The 26,513-nt window shown below is 32.4% G+C and overlaps 1 protein-coding gene across 1 annotated transcript in view; it reads left to right on the top strand.

Moving 5' to 3' along the window:
- The window catches only part of DOCK7 (dedicator of cytokinesis 7), a 157,014-nt gene that overhangs the window by 1,260 nt on the left and 129,241 nt on the right, over positions 1-26,513 (top strand). Inside the window, exons 2-9 of the mRNA XM_015595067.2 lie at positions 5,651-5,756; positions 11,391-11,566; positions 11,761-11,829; positions 15,489-15,618; positions 15,717-15,929; positions 16,266-16,351; positions 18,216-18,282; positions 19,214-19,363. Coding sequence (XP_015450553.1) covers positions 5,651-5,756; positions 11,391-11,566; positions 11,761-11,829; positions 15,489-15,618; positions 15,717-15,929; positions 16,266-16,351; positions 18,216-18,282; positions 19,214-19,363 — 997 coding nt within the window. The remainder of the gene's footprint in view (positions 1-5,650; positions 5,757-11,390; positions 11,567-11,760; positions 11,830-15,488; positions 15,619-15,716; positions 15,930-16,265; positions 16,352-18,215; positions 18,283-19,213; positions 19,364-26,513) is intronic.

Raw genomic sequence — 26,513 nt, 5'->3', positions numbered from 1 at the left:
TAAAAAGCTTCTGCTCAGCAAAAGAAACTGTCAACAAGGTAAAGAGACAACCATCCAAATGGGAAAATATATTTGCAAGCAACATCTCTGATAAGGGCCTAATATCCAAAATATACAAAGAACTCATACGACTCAATAACAACAAAAAACCCAAATGATCCAATCAAAAAATGGGCAGAGAACTTGAACAGACAACTTCTCCCTATCTCCCTAGAGGATATACAAATGGCCAAGAAATATATGAAGAGATGCTCAACATCGCTAGTTATTAGGGAAATGCAAATCGAAACCACAATGAGATACCATCTCACACCTGTTACAATGGCTATAATCAACAAGACAAGTAATAACAAATATTGGGGAGGATGTGGAGAAATGAGAACCCTCATACACTGCTGGTGGGACTGCAAATTGGTACAACCACTATGGAAAACAGTATGGAGTTTCCTCAAAAAACTAAGAATTGACCTGCTGTATGATCAAGCAATCCCTCTACTGGGTATTTACCCCGAGACTTGAAAACTCATATCTGAAAAAATATTTGCACACTGATGTTCATGGCAGCATTATTCACGGTGGCCAGGACATAGAAACAACCAAAGTGTCCTATGATAGATGATTGGCTAAAGAAGCTGTGATACATATATACAATGGAATATTAGCCATAAGAAGAGATGAAAGACTGCCATTTGCAACAACATGGATGGACCTTGAAATAATCATACTAAGCAAAATAAGCCAGACAGAAAAGGTTGAAAATCACATGATATCACATATGTGGGCTATAAACCTAAAAGCAACAAATGATCAGGACAAACAGAGACTCATGGACATGGACAATGGAGTAGTAGTTACCAGAATGGTTGGGGGAGGGAGGAAGGGGAAAAAATGTTAAAAAAAATTATATAGACTATGAAAAAAATAATACACTGGCATTAAAAAAAAAAAAAAAAAAAAGGCGTCTGCCGCTGCCGCATCCTCTGTCTCACTCAGCTGCTCAGGACCGGAGAGCCCCGCGTCCTCACCCCGTCCTACCTTCTGCCGTTGCAAGGTACTTTCTTGGATTTCTCCGTAGTTATGTGGCTTGTTCATCTAGATTTCAGGCAATTTTTCCTTGCTGCTGCTCCTTGTTTCCGTCACAACTTTGATTTGGTCGCCAGAGGGATGAACAGAGCCTCTATCATCTATGCCATTTTTTTCTCTCTGTGATATACCTCTTGAAGGATATTTGCCTCATCTGTACTTCATATTTAATTTACTAGTTTTCCCCATTCAGGCAGAATAATAATAATTGAACTGTTCAGGCTAAATTACAGACATCGTTTGCATCCCTATAAGGACATTTCTCTGCATTATTATAATACTGTTTTTACATATTAAAAAACAAGAGCAGTAATTCTTAATTATGTAATGCTCTCTTCAAATTTCTCATCCCCAAAAATGTTTTTTTATAGCTGGTTTGTTCAAACCAGAATCCAAGAACCATTCATTGCATTCAATTATAAGACTTTCTTTCCCTTTTAAATAGACTTTGTTCTTTAGTCTTAAGTCTTTTTTTAAGCTAAAGCCTAGCTCGCTCGCCCATGCTCATGCTTACACTCCCTCTTTCTCCTTCCCTCCCCCTCCGTCTCTCCCTCTCCCCCTCCCCCTCCCTCTCCCCCTGCCTTTTACCCCTCTTTCCTTGACTTGTTGCAGAGACTTGCCATATAGAATGACCTGCCTTCTGGTTTTAGTTTGTTTCCTTTGGTGTTAACTTGTTACACTCTTCTGTGTGTTTTCTGTAAACTGGATGTTAGATGCGCAGGTTTGATTCAATTCAGGTTAAACATTTTAGCAAAAATATTTAATAGGTGATACAGTGTTGCATTACTTTATTCTTTTATTTTGTTTCTCTTTATCTTTAATACCAATGGTAGAACTCTGATTCAACCCATCAGTCACCAGTCTTCCACTTGGGTAGTCACAGCACTGGAGTATCAGCTGCTTTTGTCCTTTTTCTCTAGCCCCTTTTTGCCTTGTCTTTGATATACTTACCCTTATCTGGTACATTCCATGCTATATTCCCTTATCCTTCACTCCTTCCCTGACTTCTATCTTAGATATAAACACTGCCAGTTTCAAGAGATCTCATTCTCTTTATTTGACATACTATATATATTGCAGCTATTTGTGTGTGTGTGTGTGTGTGCGTGTGTGTGTGTGCGTGTGTGTGACCTTATAGAAGTAGCCCAGCAAAACTATTTTAATCTAAATTCTCCTCACTCACTTTTACTCAGGTTTTGCTTCTGGCCCCATGAAGAATGACTAGAGATAAGAGAGGCCCAGATTGGCCTGTCATCCTTGGGTCATACTGGAAATCGTGGTTTGATGGGGCATCTGAAAGTGGGAAGAGGCTAGAGGAAAAGTTAAATACATCATAATTTTCCCTCAGGATGTAGGTCCTTTAATGGCTATTTCCAACATCCTATGGTGAATGACCTTAGCGAGAGTGCTTTATTTTGTGAAAACTCTAATGCATGTTGACACAGTGAGGGAGCGAGTAGAAACGAAAAGAGTTGATAAGGAGAGAAATAGGTCACATATTGGATCATGTTCTTTTGGGAGGAGAAAAAGATATTCTCTTATTATAATTTAGGAGCTTAAGTAATTATGAGATTTTTGACCTACTCTTCTTTGATATAAATAACTTATTAGAAATAAAAAAGACTTCCTTATATTACTTTACTGTATAAGCTATCACTAGGTGTAGGAAATTGTTTTTGGAAAAAGTAATCTATGATGAAGGATTTTAACTGTTATCAGAAACTATATTCATCACATTGCTTATCTTGCATACTTTGGACTGTAGTATGGTTAAGAGATACTGTTTTTTATTTGGGAAAATTTCCTTACTACCATTTAATAAAATCTTTTCATGTAGAGGATCTCAGTGTAAACACATCCTTTGTCTGGATTGCATATTTTTATTGCTGATATAGCTCAGTTTGGAAATGGTTCTTATTTTCAATTATTACCAATTTTTTTGAGGGGGAGAAATTATGTCATGTAGAAATAAGACAAATATTTGTAACATGAGGAATATCTTTTGTATGTCTTTTATTAAACTAAAGATTGTCTCTTTTTGAAGTAGTCGTTTCATTCATTTAAAATTTCACTTTTTAACATCTTCTTAAATCAGGGTATATCTTCCAATTAATTGGTGTGATGTGAATTGTCAAGGTTTTTCTTTCTTAGCTGTACATGACAGAATGGCACCCTTAATAATTAGTGACGTCATGAATTTGTTGAAATACAGCAGTTTACGATTCAGATTACTCATGGTTTAGCCTCAGAAACAGTGAGGTAGTGCTGTGGTTGGTAGATCAAGTTGAGTAGCACTGGGGAGGATAGACATAGAATATTTGTTCTTTGCTTCTCTTTTTAAAGACTTTTACATATTCTCATCTCCATCTTGACAAAAGGATCAGGAGATTTTAAGGCCTTTAAATTAAACATAATAATGAATGCTCATAATATATAGGTTTCATTAAAAGACCTGACTGGAGTCCTAAACAAATGAATGTTCCTATCTTTTCACATCTAGAAGCTTTACAGAATTTGCTCTTTGCCCTTTGTGCAATCTGTTTTGCCTTTTCTAAAATATCACAAAGTTGAAATCATACAGTATGTAGCCTTTTAATATTGGCTTCTTGCACTTAGCAGTATTCTTTTAAGGTTCTTCTATGTCTTTTTATGGCTTGATAGCACATTACTTTTTATTGCTGAATAATAATCCATTGTATGGATGTACCACAGTTTGTTTATCTATCTACCTATTGAAGGACATTTTGGTTGCTTCCAAGTTTTGGCAATATGAATAATAAATTAGTCTTTTAGAAAACACAAATATGATTTAAAGTACTTTAAGTTACCCATAAAAAAGAATTGAGCTAATTCAATATACTGAGCTTAAAAGAATGATAACTCTTTTACCTTTGTGTCAACAATTTCTGATTGAGTAGTCTGCTCGGAATGATGCCCAGTAAATGTGTGTGGAATGATTGAATATGAAAAAAAGCAAAGAGGTACAGAAGAGAAGAAAGCAGGGAACACTATATAAAAAATCTGGATAATTTTTAGAAAATGAGATTGCTTAGAAATTCAGCTAGCAATTCTAATGGGGACCAAGATGTTCAGTGCTCTAATTCACATATCAGCTTGACGACACTTCAGAACAAAAGTATCATCAAGTTGGCCCAGAAACCAGGCCATGAGGCCTGTTTCACTTTATGTGCAATGGAATGATAGGAAGAAAGTAGGGTTTATGTTTTGGAAAAGAGTGAAAGAACAGAAGGCAAGTATTATAAAATAGCCAGTTGATTAGCATTGGGTTGAGGTTAGATATCGACATTAGGAAAATAATTGCACAAAATCTGTGGATAGTGGTCTTTATTTTGTATTCTTGAGTTATATTTTTTTCTTAATAAAAATATTACTAACGTGAGGAAGTTGTTTACTTACTGGATTTAGGATTCACTGAATATTTTAGTTTATACTTCTGTGGAATTTAAGGAATATAGAGATTAATGAGCTATAAAGTCATTTGAATATCTAAAATATTTTTGTTTTAGAAATGCTGGTTAAATAAGTTTATAATACTCATAGGTCCCCAGCTTGAAATTATGGAACATCTAAACATTCCTGATTTAAGTAAAAACTTAGCTGTCAGGTTGTGTTATGGTAATGCCCTGGTGGTTTATTTCATTTGCCAGTAAGTTTGGTAATATTATATATTTCATAGGGCTAAACATTCACCTATATTTTGGGTGCTATTTGCTAAATATTTTCTGGAAAACAAAATGAATGAAACCACGGCCTCTGTTTATATAGAATACATATGAAAACATGTGGAAAAAATAACTAGGAAGGAGGAAAATGCAAGTTAAGTTATGATAAATGCTCTAAGGGTTTTAGAGAAGGATGATATTATTTTTAGTTGTGATGAGCCAAGAAATTTGTATGGAGGTCTTGGTATTTGAATTTTACCCTTAAAACTAGTTAAGAATTGAATTTGAGGTTACGGAAATAAAAAAGCATTCTAGGAAGCAATTTATGTTCAATGACAAGAATTTGGGAAAGAATATTTAAGTCTAGAAAGGTGATTATAGTCAGATTATAGAAAGGCATTAATGCCAGAGTATAAGGACTTTTTTTATTAGATAAAAACAGAATAGTTTTCTGGAGTATGAATGAGGAGCTAGTAATATTAGGGAAAAAGTAGAGCTTTTTCCGTCCTAATTCTTATATGTTGATTTGTTTATAAAGTATTTTAAAATTAAATTTATATCTTTAAAATGTGTACACTTTAATATATATATCTTCTTATAACTTCCAGCTCTATCATAAGCCAAAATATATTCCCTGAAATGCTACACACACACTCACACACACACACCCCTTATGTAAGTCACTCTTGTATCCTACATCAGAGTTATAAAGATGTTCTGTAATTATAAGCAGTATTTACTGATATCTTATAAATTTATTGCCTTATTGATATCCTGAAGTTTTGATGTTCTTTAAATGATTTTTAAATATACTTACCTTTCTCTCATTTTAAACCTAGGTTGTTTTCTTTTTAAAAATAATATATTTGCTTTCTTTGTTATAGAACTGTGGCTGCCGAAGTTAGGAAGCAGATCTCTGGACAATACAGTGGTTCTCCCCAGCTGCTCAAAAACCTCAACATTGTTGGCAATATATCTCATCATACCACAGTAAGTAACATATTTAAAATATGGTATGCTACTGGTATATTACTGACTAGGCCATGAAAAAATAGTGGAAAGATAAGAGCCAGTAGATTGAGTTACCCCCCACGCCTCCCATAATCTTATTCGTTACCTCGCTCTTTCCTGAAATTTGAGTTAGAGGAGAGTGTTAAGAGTTGTTATAGAAATGTTGATTTCTTAGTTCTGAAACTATATTCAGGATTTAATCAACTCTGCAATTTTAACTGTTTTTGTGGCATTGACTTGTTGAGGAAATTGGACTAGTTGTCAGAGAATTTCTTGCCTTTTGATTTTATGTTTGCTTCCTTGTAATCTTATTTTTCTATCCTTTGTACTTCCTGTAACTGATTCTGCTTCAACCTTTTTGAAATTTCTTCCTTGTAGACTTGTTTTTCTATCTTCTGTATTTCCTGTAACTGATTAGATCCTAGTTCAACTTTTTTTTAAAAAAAGTTTTATAGAGATTTAATTCACATACCATACAAGTCACCCATTTAATTTACAGTAATTGGATTTAATATATTCACAGATATGTGCAGTCATTGCCTCAGTCAATTTGGAGTATTTTTATCACCTCAAAAAGAAACTCTTTAACTAGCACCCTGTTATTCCCTCCCCCTAGCCCCAAACAACCACTAATTGAATGCCAGAAGTTTTTATGGCACACTGAAAAGGACTGAGAGATCTTAACATTAAACATGTCAGCTAAATGGTTGCTAAAGTGAGACAAGTTCTTATACTGCCTATGACAGATTCCGTACTGCTTCACTATTGCTTCTCTTTGTCATCTTCTAATCCTGCTTACTCTCCAGTTACTCACTCTCTCATAAAATCATGTTGCAGTCTCCTTCCTTGGGTCAGTAAATACAGGATCTTTCTTTGGAGTCTTGCAAAGTAATTTATAGTGTAAGCAGCTCATCACTCCATCGTAAGACTAACCTAGGCAGCTGTCTCCCATGGGCATCAGAGAGAATGGACACAGTTTGTAGCAAAAATAAATTTGTTTCCTTGATCCAGGTCTATCTAACAGTATATCTAGAAAGCCAGTGACCTGCGAAAATTTGGAAAACAGATAATTTATTCTCTATATGATTTAGTTTTTTTAAGAGAATGTCATAGTTTCCTCTCTTACCCTAACACTCTTGAGATGGTTGGTCATATTTTGAGGAAAGATTAATTTTGAATTAGACATATGTAAGGACTCCCAGCCTTTGTCATTATTTTCGTTGAGTTTTCATTTGCGATACTTTGAATCCTAAAAGGTATACTGCCCCAAAGATAGTACATAAGTGGAGAAGCACTGACTGAAAACGTTTTTTTAAAATGTTCACTTAAAAATATTTTGTGTCTGTCTGCCTGTCTGTCTATCATCTTGTGGTAGAATATACTTAACATAAAATTTACCATTTTATTCATTTCTAAATGTGTAATTCAGTGGCATTAAGTATATTTAGTGTTATATAACCATCACCACTATCCATTTCTAGAACTTTTTTATTGTCCCAAACTGAAAAAACCGATACCCATTAAACGATACCTCCCTATTTCCCCCTCTCCTCAATCCCTGGTAACCTCTGTTCTGTTTTCTGTCTCTATGAATTTTTCTGTTCTATGTACCACATATAAGTGGAATTGTACAATATTTGTCTTTTTGTGTCTGGCTTATTTCACTCAGCATATCGTCTTCAAAGTTTATCCATGTTGTAACGTGTTAGAATTTTATTCCTTTTTAAGCCTGAATAACATGTCATTGCATATGTGTACTGCATTTTGCTTATCTGTTCATCTGTCGATAGACATTGGATTGTTTCCATCTTTTGGCTGTTGGTAATAATGCTGCTATGAACATGAGTGTACAAAATCTGAGTCTCTATTTCAGTTTTGGGGTGTTATACCTAGAAGTGAAATTGGTGGATTATATGGTTACTCTATTTTTTTTTTTGGAAGTACCAAACTGTTTTGGACAGTAGCTGCACCATTTTACATTCCCATCAGGAATGCACAAGACTTCTGATTTCACCATATCCTCTCTTATACTTGTTTTCTATTTAAAAAAAAACAATAGCCATTATTATGGGTATGGAGTAGTATCCCGTGTTTTTAATTTGCAATCCTTCATCTCACAAGTTTTGATATGTTGTATTTCCATTTAGTTTGATGTATTTTTTAAATTTCACTTTTCAGATTTCTTCTATGACTCATGGATTATTTGGAAGTGTATTGTTTCACATCCAAGTGTTTGGAGATTTTCCTGTTATCTTTCTGTTCCTAACTTCTAGTTTGATTACATTATTGTTAGAGAACACACTGTATAATGTCAGTTCTTTAAATTTGTTGAGGTTTGTTTTATGGGTCAGGATATGGTCTACCTTGGTACATACTTTTTTTGGCCTAACTTTGAAGAGTGTTTATTCTTTTGTCATTGAGTGGACTGTTCTATAAATGTCAGTTAGCTCCTGCTGGTTAATGGTGCCTTTGAGTTTTATGGTATTCTTGTTGATTCTGTGTAATCATCTTTTAGTAGTTGAGATGTCTTGACATCTCTAGCTATAACTGTAGATATGTTTGTTTCTCTTTTTAGTTCTATTGGTTTTTGCTTAATTTATAGCTCCATTGTTTAGTACATACACATGTAAGATTGCTATTTTTTCTTGTTGAATCACACCTGTTATCATCAGGTAATGTCTCTCTTTATATAGTACTTTTCTTTGCTCCGAAGTCTACTTTATCTAATATTAATATAACCACTTCTGGTTTCTCTTGATTAATGTATGTATATCTTTTTTTCATCCTTTTATTTTCGACCTCTTTATACTATCTTATTTGAAGTGAGTTTTTGGTATACCAAATATGTAGGTCATATTTTTAAATTTATTTTGCTAATCTATCTTTTCTTTGTTTTTTTTTTTTGTTTTGTTTTGTTTTGAGAAAACTATATTGTTTAACTATAATATTATTGTTCTGCTAAGGCTTTTATCTGCCATTTTCATTTTTGTTTGTTGTATGTTTTTTGTTTCTCTGTTTTCTTTTTCTTGCCTTCCTGTGAGTTACCTGACCAATTTTTAGAATTTCATTTTGATTTATTTATACTGTTGTTGAGTGCATACCTTTATATAGCCTTTTTAGTGGTTGCTTAAGGCATTATATATATATAATGCCATATCGCATGACTGATATCAACATTTTACCCATTTGAATGAAGTGTAGAAATCTTATGTATCTTTTTGTCCCTTTACCCTCTAGGTATTATATCTATTAATATAATACCTAGAGGGTAAAGGGACAAATACTTGCCCCAGCAGTAAGGGTAAGGGGTGCCTTATTACTGCTGCATGGAAGTAGATGTCCACATTCCCTATGTGGTCTCCAGTGACACTGGGAGTGGGGGACTCATTATCTCCTAGTAGGTATGAAAATCTAAGCTCCCCACTCTAACTTTTCTGACACCACACTGGTGGGAGTGTTGGGATGCCTTGTTATGGTTTGGTGAGGGTGAAGTCTAGTTCCCTCTTGGCCTTTGCTTGTGTACATATGACCAGGACCACAGTTTTTCATGTGGTGCCTAGCTGGAATAGAGCAATTATTGTCTAAAAGTTTCTGTTGCACTAGGCTGCCTGCCTGTTTCTTGGTTCTTTTGGCTGTGGAGAACAGGCTTTTTTTTTTTTTTCCTGTGCTCCTTGGTGTTTTTGGGTAGCAGGCTTCTCTAGTTCCAAGTCTGGAGTATGTAAGGAGAAGAGAAATTTTAGGTAATTCACCTTTATGCCATTCCTTGGGTCTCAAAGCCCCTGCTTATCTGCCCTTTTCTCTACCTCTTTTCGGAATCTTATGTTTATTTTATAATGCCCCAGGTTTCTGGTTGTAATTAGTGGGAAGAATAGGGATAATTATGTCTACTCCATAATCTCATAATCCCATAAGTAAAAGCTCCCCCTAGTGACTTTTTATGTTGAGCACTTTTTCACATGCTAACTGGCCATTCATTTTCCCCCCATATAGATATCCAGTTGTTCCAGCAATAATGGTTGAGAAAGATTTCCTTTTCTCCATTGAATTGACTCTTTTCCTCTATTAAGAACATTATGACAGTGTATTATGTACTTGATGGAATAGGTAAGATAGAATACTTATAAGAGGAAAACCCATGAATTTTAGAGCTTAAGGATCTAGTTTTAAGTTTTGCTCTATCATTTTGTGGCTCTTTTATTTTCAGAAGCTGTTGAATTCTTTGAGCACAAATGCCTTTATTTGTAGAATTAAACTGGCAATCATCTCTAACATAGAGGTTAGAGGAGGTTTAAAGAGAGAACACAATGATAAATAATAATAACTGCTATCTTTTGAGTGTTTATAATGTGCTGGTCATTCATTATTTTACTTAATATCTTTAAAATGTTGCTCTATCTTTTACTAGTTGTTCAGTCCAAAGAAGCATAGACTGAAGCACCTTCTTTTTAATAACACATACCCACAAAGAGGCGCAGGTCTCTGTGTTTTTACCCAGTTGAACATCTTGAGAAATAGTATGTTTTTATTTTGATTGGTCCACATCTGCACATTTGTTATATAATCCTTCATAGTTTTGCCTGAATATGTCTAATTCAAGATGTCTTACTAAAAAGTATATTTTTAGCTTGGCTAAGGAATGCCATGAATATTCTATTATTGCTAATAGGTATTTTTAATAGGGTCTGTGTACTAGTTTCCTTTGGCTGCTGTAGAAAATTGCACAAATTGGGTGGCTTAAAACAAAAGAAATTTATTTTCTCTCAGTGCTAAAGTCCAGAAGTCTAAAATCAGCCCCAATGGGATGAAATCAGGGCTTTGGCAAGGTCAAACTCTCTTTGGAGGCTCTAGGAGAGAATTAGTTCTTTGCCTCTTCCAGATTCTGAAGTCTGCTTGTAACTGCATCACTTCTATCTTTAAGGCCAGAATTATCAGATCACTCTTTACTATATCTTCATATGGCTTTCTTCACTTTGTGGCCCAAATGTCTTTCTGTCTCCAAATAAGGATATATATGATTGCATTTAGGACTCACTCAGATAATTCAGGATAATGTCTTTGGTTTAAGATTCTGAATCATATTTTCAAACATCCTTTTATTTTTATATCTTAATTTTTTTTTTTTTTTTGCCATGAAAGGTGCATGGATTGGGATGTAGAAATCTTTTGGAGAGCCATTTTTCAGCCTCCCACAGTCTGGTAATATATTTTTACTAGGGTAATCAACAATAACAACAAATAAAATAAAAGTACTGTTTAGAAACTTAGAAGTGAAAATTCCAAAGATATGAAAAAGGAAAAGAACTCCTCCAATGAGTATTTTGTCATTGTAAAGTATTATAAAATTGTTAACTTTACTATCTTTACACGAGAGGCATGGGTAAAGTCCAAGTAGGATTAAAGAGTGTGACTCGGAGCATAAAGGAGTGTTAGTAGGTCAACACCTTTGGTTTCTTCAGTACACCTGACTGAACACCTGTTGAAATTTTAGAAATAACTAGGTTAAGACATATTATATTTAAAACAATAATAAATTTTCTTTGCATAAAGGTTAAAAATATTTATATCCACCTCTCCCTTTCTGTTCATTTCTAACATACACCTTACTTTATAAAGGTGCCCCTTACGGAAGCAGTGGATCCAGTGGATTTGGAAGATTACCTCATTACTCACGCGTTAGCTGTGGATTCTGGGCCTTTAAGGGATTTGATTGAATTCCCTCCAGATGATATTGAAGTTGTTTATAGTCCGAGGGACTGTAGAACACTTGTTTCGGCTGTACCTGAAGAAAGGTAAGGAGACATTTACCTATTTTTGGTTTCAGTGTAACTATAGAAAGGCTACTTTCCATTATTTTATTTAGATTTTATTTCCTGTGATGATGATGTTTCCTGTTATACGGACAAGAACTGTAGCAACCAAATTCACAAACATCAGCTAATGCTTTTCTGTCCAAACTAAAACTATATTTTCTCTTTTAAAATAGTGAAATGGATCCACATGTTAGAGATTGTATAAGGAGTTATACAGAAGACTGGGCAATTGTGATCAGAAAGTAAGTTTTATTTTTATTATAACATTTAGAAATGCTGAGTAGTATCTATATATAGGTTAATGTAGATTAATAATAATTATGAGACCTGAAAATTTAAACATGCAGCTGAAGAAACAGAATAATCTTTGCATATAAATGTCTTCTCCTTAGGAGTTCTATGATTACTTTTACTTACTTTTCTTATAAAAATAATAGGCTGTGGGGATAGTAGTTCTATATTACCATATATTATTAATAACTAATAATATATAATGATAATGATTTGTAGTCTAATTTGAGAAATCATGGATAGATATCAATGAGTAATTTTTATTATTCAAAAAGAATCCATTTTTTGAAACTTAAATAGTTAAATTTAATAGCCAGTTTTCCATATCCAGTTGTTTGAAAGGTCTCTGCTGTTTATTAACTATTTACAGGTTCTTGACCTGTACATCCAATCAGGTAAATATTTGTAAAAAATGTTTTATTCTACCACAAATTTTTTTAATAGACAGCGTTGAAATATAACATGAGATTCAGATGTAAAAGAAAACTTTTTCTTTCTAATTTGTGTAATAAAGAAAGGGTCTTCATAATGAAACTTTGCCTTATTCTGTTTTTCTAAAGGAAATATAATGACTGAAGTAGTGGAGGATTCTGTTATGACATTATAGTTTTGAGAAATTAATCTGTGCTAAATTGTACTAGCAACAGTGGTATATCCATTGCTTATTGTTTTGTGCTTATGACTGCTGTCTTATTTAACTAGGTTTAATATTATGCTAAGCATCACTCTTGAGAATACTGCTGACATGCTTTTTAGTTTTAGTGTGACCTAATAAAAGCACGGTCTGCTACCCTTTATAAAGAAGAGCTGTTTTTATGAGCTTACGATTTTGATAAGTATTTCAAATAGTCAGATTTTTTAGACATTCCCGAAGAAAACTGTTCCTCTGTCAGATAACTCAAATGTCTTTACCTCTATGCATGTATGTTGGAAACTTATAATCAGAAATCTAATAAGAGATTAGTTGTAAAATCTAGTAACTTCAGAATCACAAAATCTACTTAATTCCAATCATGGGGTTATTGACCTTGATTTATGCAAGAGGGCAAGGTAGTTAACATTTATGAGTATTTACTATGTGCTAACCACCTTAATGGACATTTTACACTCGTCTCCTTTAAGGTTCCAACAGATAAGGTAGCTCAGGCTCAGAGCAGTTAAGTAAATTCTTCGAGGTCCCACAACTAAAAAGTAAAATAGCTGGATTAGAACCTAGGGGCATCAGATTCTAAAGCTTGTATTTTTCTGTTATTCTAGATATTATTTCTTATCTGTGGTGCTAAATGGAAAACAAAAATGTTATTTTTGGTAGACTAGAAGTTTTAAGGTATCCCTGAAAGATAGAAGAGAAGTGTGATTGGAACATAAGAAAAAACCACAATGCAGAATAATCTAAGGAGAAGGTATAGGCTATAGCTTCAGTAGTGCTTTAAGCTCAGAAGCAGTGAATACAGGCAGTGGAAAGGATACCTGGGGTAACTGTTGGACAGTTGGTTACTTTGAAACCCCCTTTACCATGTGTGCATAGTGATGGCAACAGAGGTATCTGCCTTTTTTGTTAAAGAGCAGTAATTATGGGGCCCTGAGCTAATAGTATAGTAGTGCCCAAGAAGAGCATATCTTGGAAGAAGAAGGAACCCTTATACCCAGAAAAAAAGGTACTGCAGACTGCCTGGCAGCATGGTTTGCCTCTTCTCCACAACTATTGAATATGGGCTGGGTTGAGCAGATACAGTATTTCCAGACAAATATGGGGATACAAATTAAAAAATGAGCACAGAACCCAGAATTGCCAACTATTTGTTGAAAACTATTGCACTTGAAAAAGAATTATCAAACTACAAATAAAAGAATTAACAATTAGGAAATAGTTAATAGAACACAAGTCAAGACTCATAACTATAAGTAATATCCTTAAAGAGATTTGAAAGGATATAGCAATAATATAAATATCAACTAAGTTATCTTTGGAAATTAAAATTTCTTCAGGGAAAAAAATATTAAAAACGCAGCCGATGGGCTTACTGACCAAGTAGGCATGACTGAAGAGTAGAATAGTAAGCTGTAAGATGTAGCTATAGATTCTTCCATAATTTAGCACCGAAGGAGAAAAGGACAGAAAGTACTATATTTATTCATTCAACAAATATTTATTGAGTGTCTATTATGTGCCAGGCACTATATTAAACAATGATGATATAGTAATCAATAAAACTCACTCCCTGCCCTCATGGAGCTTATATTATAGTTGGGGATGAGAGCAATAGACAATAAACCAACACAGATAAATATATACTAAATATGGTGGAGGTAAGTCTTGTGGAGAAAAAAAGTAGGGTGAAGGGTATAGGGAGAACCAAGAAGAGGGGTTAAAATTTCTACTTTGTATAAGTAATCAGTAGAGGCCTTACTGATAAGATTAACTTGAGCAAAGACCTGAAAGAAGTAAGGGAGTAAGCCCTTTAATATCTGGGAGAAGAATGTATTGGATAGAGAGAAGAACAGTATATGCAAAGACTCCATATTGGAAGCATGCTAGGTACGTTCAAGGAATAGCAAAGAATGTCAGTGTGGCTGAAACAGAATGAGTGAGAGTGAGAATGCCAAGATAAAAGGTCATAGAAATGGTAGTGTATGTGGGGTTGGATGGGTAATTATGTAGAGCCTTAGCATAGCAACAGACCAGAGGACAGAATGACAATATAGAAAAGAGTATTGATCATGAATCATGTGATTCTTCTCAGCTTTTTAAAAATTTTGTGATTTTATATGAACATCACATAGCTTCTATTTTAATATCTTTCACAATAAGGCATGATATATGAATGATTTATATCAAATGTGATTCTTTACTATTTCATAAATTGACAGATAGCAGGAACCATATCATCCTTTGGTAATCATAATTGTTTTTGCTCCCCCCCAATTTTTTTCCCCTTTCACTATACGAGGTGTTGAACAGTAATTGCTTTTTGATATTAGTGTCTCTTGTTCTTGGATATTGGGTTGTTAGGAAAGGTTACGTTAATTTAAGAGTTCTTCTTAACCAAATACATAAATTGTATAACAATGTATGTTAAGTAATAATGTTTATAGTGATATAAATCCTGCCATTTATTATTTTAAAAGTCTGCAACTTTAAATTGTTTAAGATTTTTATACATAATGTGATATAGCAAAAATATTTTGCCTTTTTGAAATTTTAAGATTCATATATATGCTATATTTATATTTTTTGCCTTTTTAATATTTGCATAGATGCAGTATATGTTTTCTACTCTCATTTTGTTCTTTAACCTGGCTTCCCATCCTTTCTTTTTACTGACCAATTCTCTGAATTGAAACTACAATCTTAAATTATATACACATGGTTGTGAAAAGAAGATTATGATTTATTTTTGGAAATTCGTAACCTGCTCTCTAGTTGAATTAAAGAAACTTTGAATGGAAGTTTTGATAAACCTCTGGTGAAATGTTTAACACACTAAAAACTGCTGGAATATATCTTTATTATGTGAAGAAATAAAACAGAACAGTTGGCTTATATAATGATAAAAAAGTGAAAAATTTTCAAAAATTGATATTTATTTAATTATTTTATTTTGAATAGATATCATAAACTGGGAACAGGATTTAATCCCAATACATTAGATAAACAGAAAGAAAGGCAAAAAGGTTTGCCAAAACAGGTCTTTGAATCTGATGAAGCTCCAGATGGCAGCAGCTACCAGGATGAGCAAGTAATACTTTTATTTTTAAATGACTATAAGAAGTTATTTTAAAATAGTTTGTTTTATTCATTGATTAATATATTTATTTTTAATGTTTTGCATGACAGGATGACCTTAAAAGACGTTCAATGTCAATAGATGATACTCCAAGGGGTAGCTGGGCCTGCAGTATTTTTGACTTGAAAAATTCACTTCCGGATGCTCTGCTTCCTAATTTACTTGATCGAACTCCAAATGAAGAAATAGACCGTCAGAATGATGATCAAAGGAAATCAAACCGTCACAAGGAACTCTTTGCTTTGCATCCATCACCAGATGAGGTATAGATATTTGGATATAAAGAAGAAAATAATTATTAAATAGATATTTTGGAAGTATGAACTATATATAGTATTATAGTAATGTAGGGAGTAAAACATGACTATAATTTTTGTAAGTGAAATATACTTTTTATTCTCGTAAATTTATTCTTAATAACTTCTGTGACTTGAGTACATTTATTATCTAATAATTTGTTTGAGAATAAATAGGTCATTCTTTTTGTGTTCAATTGTGAAGACTGAAAGTATTAGATTAATAAACTAAGTACTTAAAAAATTGTAAAGGGTTGAAATATGATAAGCATTTTCATTTTGGTGTTGCTTGTCAATTTGTAGGAAGAACCAATAGAACGACTTAGTGTTCCTGATGTGCCCAAAGAACATTTTGGTCAAAGACTTCTTGTAAAATGTTTATCACTCAAGTGAGTATTTTGTTTACTGTATCCTTTTGTTTACTGTGTCCTTTTGAGAAGCATTGTTCTTCTAGAGCTGAGCTTTAGAGCATTTTTGGCTCATAGGTAGAGATGACTCTGCCACAGCTATACAGTTAGTCTTATAACTTGAAAAAACATTCACTGAAATAATGAAATAATACCTTTCTCTAGTGTTACCAGACACTGTTTTTGGCTTGGGGAATATAAAGACAAAGTATCTTTTTTTTTTAAAGAATTATTCATTTGTTACATGGTACATGGTAGGCTTTGTTTTGTTTTTTTTTTTTAATTTTGAAGTATATATTTTTTTCCTTGTTTAAAAAAAGTTAAATGACTTCTGACCTACATTTATATTCTACTTCACAAAGCTTACATTTATATTCTACTTCACAAAGTGCTTTTTCTTAATTTGTTTCATGTCTTCAGAGTAATTTTATAAAGTATATATTTTTTTCTTCATTTTACAAATGAGGGAACCAGGCTTAAAAACATTAGCAGAGGTTAACTGGCATGCTCATTACTATGTAACTGAAAAACAAACTCTTTGCTCTTTTCATTCTATCATGTTAATATTATTAGTTAGTTAAATATTAGTTCTGACTTAGGAAAAAAAGTTTCAATTCATAGAGATTTCTAAAAGAAGCAATTCATAGGAGCAGACCACTTCAATCTATAGATAACCCGGGGCGTTAACTTTCTTTGAAAGTTAAGCCTTTATATATTTAATTAGATTTGTCTAGAAACCTGTTATATTTAGTGCATGTATCTTTTGAATATCTGGACACTTGACATAATCTTTTTTTAACAGCTTTGTTATGATATAATTTATATGTCATAAATTCACCTTTTTAAAGTGTACAAGTCAGTGGCTTTTAGTATATTCTCAGAGTCGTGCAACTATCACTACTATCTAATTCCAGAACATATTCATCACCCTGGAAAGAAACTCCATACCTAGTAGTGTTCCTCTCAGGCTTCCGTAACAAAATACCATATACTGGGTGGCTTAAACAACAGAAATTTATTTCTCACAGTTCTGGAGACTGGAGGTTGAAGATCAAGGTGCTGGTAGGATTGGTTTCTGGTGAGGCCTCTCTTCCTGGCTTGCACATGGCAACCTTCCTGCTATGTTCCACATGGCCTTTCCTTTGTTTCTGCATGGAGAGAGAGAAGGCTCTGGTGGCTCTTCCTTTTCTATAAAGACACCTGTTCTGTTGCTTTAGGGCCTTGCCCTTATGATCTCATTTAAACTTGACTACCTCTTTAAGTCTCTATCACTAAATATAGTTATATTGAGAGGACTTCAACATATGAATTTGAGGGGGTGGAGAGCCACAGTTCAGTCTATAACAATACCAATTAGCAGTCACTCCCTAGTCTAAGTCCCTGGGAACCACTAATTTGCTTTGTTTCTATGAGTTTGCCTATTCTTTATAATTCATATAAATGGAATCATACCATGTGGCCCTTAGTGTCTGGCTTCTTTCACATAGCGTAATGTTTTCAGGATTCATCTATGTTGTAGCATATATCAGTACTTCATTCCTTATGTGACTGAAAAATATTCCAATGTATATATACCACATTTTGTTGGTAAACATTTGGGCTATTTCCACTTTTTAAAAAAAATAATAGCTTTATTGAGATATAATTTACCTATCATGGAGTTTACCTAGGATGTACCCAGCATACAGTTCACCAGTTCACCCAGTATACAATTTGGTGGGTTTTAGTATATTCACATATTTGTGCAATACCATCACAGTATTGAGATAATTTATTTTTGGAATGAAAATTTCTCTCCAATTATTTAGATTTATTTTTAAACTGCTTTATCCTTTTTTTCCTAAAGGTTTGAGATTGAAATTGAACCCATTTTTGCAAGTTTAGCTTTATATGATGTCAAGGAAAAGAAAAAGGTAAGGTTATATAATTTAAACATAGTCTTTTGTCACAATCATACGTTTTAAGTTGTTTTATAAACTGATTTTAAGTTTTATAAAAAAAATAAGTAATGATTTTTTTGAGAATTATTAAACATAGATCTTTTAAAAGGAAAATAGAAATTTAAGTTATTAAGACTTGTTAAATATTTTCTTAGTCGATATATAGTTTTTATTCCATTAAAAGAGTTCCAAATGCCAGTAGCAAAGGCAACTTTCTTTTAATTTAAGAAATGGAAAATATAATATAAGAAAAGCATTTTAGGTCATGTATAAAAGATGAGAATGATGAAGACAGTGAATTTCTGTTGACATTATTTTCAAATTCTCACTAGATACAAAGTCATTTATGTAGAGTTTAAAAATATTCCCTCTTAAATACTGATCTTAGTTTTACTATCATACTTTACAAAATGCTATCTCATACAGTATTTCTTAATTTAAAGTTCAAAGCCTAAGGATGTAGTAGAAACTTGAAGTGCCTTCAGTGACTTCTGCTGTCAACATGTTATAGTTTTCTGCAATGGAACTCTGCTCTAGCAACTTATATTTGCTAAATCAAAACTGTTGAGATATTATTCACATAATTTTTTAAAGACTTAAATTTGGGATAATTCATCTCAATAATTTCTTTGTATACTTTATTAGAGGTTACATTTCTTATCAAAAGAGTTTGGGTTGTGCTTTTTTAGAATATGTTTATTGTATTACATTTCCCAAATAGTTTGTACATTTCTTTGCTTCGATTTAGACATGTAAAGATTGGTTAGTGAAATATATGATGAACTGTATGTTATAGTACAATATTTTACTATCTATAATATTTTAAGATTAAGTATATATGATTTTTGTGAGCTTTCATAAAATGTGCAGATTTTAAAAATTAATATATGATTGTATTTTTTAGATTTCAGAAAACTTTTATTTTGACCTTAATTCTGAGCAGATGAAAGGATTGTTGCGTCCACATGTACCACCTGCTGCAATTACCACCCTGGCAAGATCAGCTATTTTTTCTATCACTTATCCTTCCCAAGATGTTTTTCTTGTAATAAAGGTAAGAATAATGTTAAATATATTTGTTTATTCATGTAGTCTGTATACTTTTCTTCCTATTAATATTGCAAGCTTTTCAAGGGCAAAGATTTTACCTTTACTTATTTTTTCATCCTAATGTTTCTTAACACAATGTTGGACATACACTATAGGGGCTACCAAAGTTTTTCTTGACTAGGCAGTTATATTAGTCTGGGTTCTCCATGGAAACAAACCAATAGGATGGAGACATACACACGTACATGCACAAGGGAGAGAAAGACAGAGAGAGAGGGGGAGGCTCATGTAATTATGGAGGCTGACAAGTCTGAAATGTGTACGGCAGGCTGTCAGGCTGGAAATTCAAGTAAGAGTTGATGTTGAAGTTTTGAGTTTGAGTTCCACAGGGCAGCATCCTGGCAACTCAGGCAAGGTTTCTATGCTGTAGTCTTGAGAATCTCTGAGTAACCTCACACCCTGGGTGAACTGCATAATAGGTGAATTATATCTCAATAAGGCTGTTATTTTTTTTAAAGAGTCTTTACTTTTACAGCCTTCAACTAATTGGATGAGACCCACCACATTACAGAAGGTAATCTGCTGTACTTAGAGTCTACTGATTTAAATGTTAATCATTTCTAAACAGTACCTTCACAGCAACATCTAGTTTGGTGTTTGATCAAACAACTGGGCATTGTAGCCTAGCTAAATTGACTTATAAGATTAACCATCACAACTAAATTGACATAAAATTAACCATTACAGGAGCTATACTAATTTTATTACTCATTTCCTAAATGATATATATGCTAAAATCTAAATCATTGAGGTTATGGAGCATTATGATTTGACTGTCAGGCAATTAAAAATAAGGATCACAAATTTTAAAATTTGCATATTGCTAAGCTACTTAGCTTTAGGGTGCCTTAAAGAATAATTTACCTTCAATTGACCTTGACTTGAGAGTAGCTTAAAATATATTCCTTAATCATCTTTATTTATATATAAAATTATCATAAAAATATAATGAGTTTTATAATAAGGTTATAAGAGGAGTCATGAAATGATCCTGTTTATAGGAATAATGTCCTAATTGTGGACATATTCCTATGAATTCAGGTTAAAATAAATCTTAGTTACAGTGAATAATTCTACAAGCAAAGATTTAGCAGCAGCGGTCTTCAGAAACTCAAAGTGTAAAGTTAAACTCTGGATATGAATATAATTGACAAATATAGTAAACACAGTTATTTTACATGGGAAAATAGTAAGTTTTTATAAAATGGAACATATTTGAGGGAATGAGTTGGAAAAGTAGAGATAATGGTTGAAATATTAGCTGCTTAAAATTGAGATTATTTAGTGACAAGATTTGGTTGTCATCATGGAAGTGAATAGCTTAGATAGAATTAAAAATAAGAAATATTGAATGTAAATTTTCAATGTAAGTAAATAGATAAATCACTGTACATTTATATGATGGAGTACTATGACACTTAAAACCACAATTTGAAGAATTTTTAATGACATTGAAACTTGTGATACAATGCTTAGTGAAAAATAAGTCTGATCCAACTGTATAAAATATATACACACACACCTGCACACACATAAATGTATGTATATACATAGAAAAAGACTGTTTTGTAATTAAAAAAAAAGTTAAAATGTTTAAATTTTAAAGGAAATGTATTTAAAGAAATGTAGTAGGTTTTCTTTAATCATTTCTGGTCCATCATGATGTTTTTGTTTTTGAGAGAAAAGTTTCCTTGATTTGTGTATCACTTAGTTTTTCCTGTACAAGAACAAAATCCCAGTGGCATACAGACAATAAATAAACATTTATTTGGTTTATGCATCTGAATTTTCTACTGGCCAGCCTATCTAAGCTATGTATTCTTTTAGGTGGTTATGTTTCTTCAAGTGTCTGTAGGTTGCTTTGTTGTCATTTGATTTAACTGCAGTTGTTTTTTTCTGTATGTCTCTTATTTTCTAGAAGGCTAGCCTGGCATATTCTCACCGTGATTGTAGATGTGCCAAAGAACAGACCCATTTGCACAGACACTTTTCAAGCCTTTGGTTACATCACGCCAGCTAACATTCTGTCAGTCCAAAAAGGTCACATTGCAGAACACAAAGTCAAGGAGTTGAGATGTATAGTTGGCTTCTTTATTGGGAGGAATTGCAATGTTATATAGCAATGAGAAGGATAAAGGAAGGGTGAAGAATTGGGGCTATTAGTGCAATGTATCACTGTCTGTGGTATTGGGATTCTGGCTCAGCCCAGATTATTAATTCCTCGCTTATTTTGGTGCCCTGTTGATTAGCATAGTTACTCTCTGGTAAATATGTGAAGAGGTAATATTATTATGTTTGGGTTATTGTTTAAGCCTGCTGTTTTAGAGAACAAAAACACGAAGCACATTGAAAGAAACCCACAAATAATTAAAGAAAACCTTGGGTTACAATAAGACAATGATAATAAAGTGAGCTTAAAATTATTTAATTAAAATTTTTATTGAAGTGTGACATAATTATAGAAAGTACACAAAAGTCATAAAATAGTTTGATGAATTATCCCCAAACGAGTACATTTATTATGTTGCCACCTGTCCAGGTTTAGAAACAAAACATTACCAGAATCCCAGAAGCTGCCCTATGCCGTATCCCATTCACTGCTCCCTTTTCCATAATCTTTGCCTGTTTTTGAACACTATATTAATGGATCCAACAGTATTTATATTTTTTGTTTTGCTTTTTTCACTCTACATTACATGATTGTGTGATTACTCTGCTCTATGCAGTAGTTTAAAAATTCATTTACATTACTTTGTAGTATTTCATTATATAGATTTATCACAATTTATCCATTTTAGTGGTGATAGACATTTTAGTTCATTTAATTTTGTGACTTTTATCAGTAATTCTGAGAACATTTGCATTTTACGGTGATAGACATATGTATTCATAGTTTAGTATATTCTTAGGAGTAGAATTGCTAACTCATACGATATTTGTACGAATAAGTGTTTCAGTTATTCACATTTGGTATTTATCAGTTTCTTTTTAATTGAGATATAAAATACATACAATGAGATCAATATAGTACACAAATCTGAGGTAAACAACTTGGTGAATTCTTACACATGTATTCATCTATGTAATCACTTCTGAGCTCAAGTCATACAATATTTCAATCACTTCAGAACCTGGGGGGTTCTTTTACTTCTATTTCTAGCTGCTACTTCCTCTCTTCCTCTTGGTACTCCAATGCCTATCACCATCTATTACCATCATTTAGTTTTTCCTCTTCTTGAATTTCATATGAATGGAGTTATACAAAATGTAATCTTTTGTGCCTATCTTCTTCCACTCAGTATAATGTCTGTGAGAGTCATCCTTATTGTTATGCATAGCTCTAGTTTGTTCTTTTATTTTTATTGTTATGTCGTAATGTACTCCATTATATGACCGTAACACAGTTTATTCATCCTGCTTAGATGAATAGATAGACCTTGATAGACTTTAGAGTTATTTTTTTTTAGTGTACCTCTAATTTTCAGTTGGTTATTATGAATAAAGCTTCTCTGAATGTTCTTTAACAAGTCTTTTGGTGCACATGTATACTCATTTGTGTTTGATATTGCTGGCTAATAGAGTAGATGAATGTCTAGTAAAATACATCAGAACAGGTTCTCAGAGTGAGTCAACCATTTTACACTCTTACCAACACTGGTATTTGTCATTCTTCTTAATTATAGCCATTCTGGTATTCACTGTGGTTTTAATTTGCATTTCCCCTAATAATTATTTGACCATCTTTATATGCTTATTAGTCATTGGATATTCTTTTTTGAGAAATGCCTCTTGAAATCATTTACCTACATTTTTATTAGGTTGTTTTGGGTGCTTTTTCTTATTAATTATTGAATATTAATATATTCTAGATGCTAGTTTGCTGTTGGTTCTTTTTATTCCTCACCTTTTTTTATTGCCACTCTGTGTTTGCTTTCTGCCAGAATCTTATTCTTTGATGAACCAAAGTTCATAGTTTACACATTATCTAATTTATTAACATTTCATTTATGGCTATGGTATTTTGGGTTCAGTATGTGAAAGTTTTGCCTCCCTCAAAGTCAAGAACATAGTTCTATTAAGTGATCTCTTGTAAGATTGTTTTACCATTCACATATAGGTCTGTAATCTATATGAAATTGGGCTTTGTGTTTGGCTTGAGATAGAGATGAAGATAATTGTGTTCCCTCCTCCCAATATGGATGACCAAATGACACAGTACTATTTATTGAAAAGACTGCTTTTTTTTCCTACTGCGTTTGCAAAGCCTGTTTTGTCATCAATCAAGTGTTCACATTTTTGAGGTTCTTTTTCTGGAGTCTTTTTTGTTGTTGTTGTCCCATTGGTCTATTTGTCTTTTCTTGGCACCAGTACTATTCTGTTTTAATTATTGCAACTTTGTAACAAATAGTATACTTTTCCCCCAATTTTATTCTTCAAGATTGGCTTGGCTGTTCTTGACCCTTTACATTTTTGTATAAAATTTTGCTTGTCAGTCTCTCTCTCCAATGTAGGCATACTCTCTTTCTCTCAAGAAAGGGTTCCTGGAATGTTGACTGGGATTGCATTAAATATACAGACAAGTTTGAGAAAGTTATCTTTAAACTATTGAGTTTTCTAGTTATTGAACATGGTGTATCTCTCCATGTTTTTAGGTCTTTTCCTCTCCTGTCTTCCTGGTAATTTGATATTTTTGATTCTATTAAAAATGATATCATTAAATTTTAAAAATTTTAAATTATATACAGAATTTAATTTTATTTATCACTGTTAAATAGAAATTTGGTTATCTTTTTTGTAAACTTTTATTTATGCTTAGTAACATGCACAAACTGTACACCTTCATTAATTTTTACATACTTAACTCAGATATGTAACTAACATCCAGATCAAGATATAGAACATTACCCAACAGCTTTCTCTGTGCCCCTCTTACTGTACTGACTTTATCACCATAGATTCATTTAGCCTCTTGTAAAACATTATATAAAAGGAATCATAGAATATGTTCTTGTGTCTGGCATTCTAAAGAATTATGACTGTAAGATTCATATAGAAGTAGTTTACTTTTCATCCTGTCTAATATTTTGTTATATGAATATATCAGAGATTTTTGTTCATTCTAATTGTTGATGGACATTGGAGTTATTTCTAGCTTTGGCTATCATGAGTAATGCTACTTTAAACATTCTTGTATGTCAATTTTGGTACAACTATGTTTTCATTTCTATTTAGTATATAGATAGGTATTAAGTTATTGATCATATTATGTCTTCAGTTTTAGTAGAAATACCAGTTTTCCAACATAGTTAATCCAGAATTCACTCCCCTCAGGAGGCCTTAAGAATTTCAGTTGTTCCATTTCCTCCCTTAACACTTAATATCATCAGATTTTATTGTATTTTGCAATTTAATTTGATTTTATTATGCATTTTATTTTCTGGTACATCTGCAGGGTTATATCAGTTTGGTTTAATTTACAGTTTTCTGATGACTAAGAATATTGACCAATTTATGGCCATTTGAATATTTTGTGAAGTGATTTTTCAAATAGTTCATTTTTAACTTATTTGTAAGTGATTGTAGTGTAATATACATAATATACATAAATTTTAAGTGTGCATAGGATACATAAGTTTTAAGTAGAAAAAATATACACCTGTGTAATATCCATTTCATTGGATTGTTTTTATTTATCTTATTTTGTATGAGTTCTTTATATATCTTTCATTCACTAATTTGAATTATCAAGTTTATTATGTGCTAAATTCCTATATGCACTTGATTTAGTTTCTAGACTTTCATTCTATTTTATTTCCATTTCTTTTTTAAAAAACATTAAACGTTATATAGGGGTCAAGTGAGACAATTCAGAGAAAAATGATAAATAGAAACTATTCTATTGACCACTAAAGAATATTATTTTGTGAATTCTTTTTTAATTGTAATTTTGTACTTTGATATTATATTAAATGGAGATGAATTTACAACTTGCTACTTTTATTTATATTTTAAATTGTAAAATACACATAACAAAATTTATCATCTTAATCATTTTTTGTGTACAGTTTAGCATTAAGTATGAGCATGTTGTTGTGTAACCAATCTGTAGAAATTTTCTTCTTGCAAAACCAAACTCTACACACAACTTATTTTCTCTTCTTCCCACCTGCTGTCAACCAATGTTTTGCTCTCTGTTTGTATGAATTTGACTACTGTAGATACCTCATATGAATGGAATCATACAGTAGTTGTCTTTTTGTGACTGTCTTATTTTTCTTAGCATAATGTTTTCAATTCTCCACTCCCCTTTTTGAGACTGAAGAATATTTCAGAGTGTGTGTGTGTGTGTGTGTGTGTGTGTGTGTGTGTGTGTGTGTGTACGTATGTATATATACCATGTTTTGTTTATCTACTCTTTTTTTGGTAGGCATTTGGGTTGCTTCCATCTTTTGGCTATTGTGAATAATGCTGCTGTGAACATGGTGTACAAATATCTGTTTTTGTCCCTGCTTTCAATTTATTGTATATATACTCAGAAATAGATTTCATGAATTGTATGGTAATTCTGTTTTTAATTTCTGAGGAACCTTGTACTGTGTTCCATAGCTGAGTACCATTTTACCTTTCACTAGTAGTGCACAAAAGTGCCAATTTTTTTATATCCTTGCCATTTGTTATTATTTTTATTGTAGCTGTCCTGATGGATATAAGGTGCTATAATACTGTGGATTTTATTTGCATTTTCCTAGTGATTCCTTATGTTGAGCATCTTTTCATATGCTTGTTAGCCATTTGTGTATATTCCTTGGACAAATGTCTATTCAAGTTCTTTGCCCATTTAAAAATCAGATTGCTGTTGTTTCGTTGTTGAGTTATAGGATTTTGTTTTCTATTCTGAGTATTAACTTCTTGTTATATAAATGATTTCTCTCAATGATCTATTTTTGTATAAATCTTTATGCCAGTACCACACTGTTTTGATTACCTTGGTTTGTATTGTTTTGAAATTCATAGATATGAGCCTTCTAACATTTTTCTTTTTCAAAAAAAGTTTGTTTTGTCTATTAAGAGTTCTTTGAGATTCCATATGAATT

The sequence above is a fragment of the Pteropus alecto genome, unplaced genomic scaffold (assembly GCF_000325575.1).
Source record: "Pteropus alecto unplaced genomic scaffold, ASM32557v1 scaffold25, whole genome shotgun sequence".
In the NCBI taxonomy this organism is placed as follows: Eukaryota; Metazoa; Chordata; class Mammalia; order Chiroptera; family Pteropodidae; genus Pteropus; species Pteropus alecto.
The sequence above is the reverse complement of the archived record's forward strand: the minus strand, read 5'-3'. Positions and strand labels throughout refer to the sequence as shown.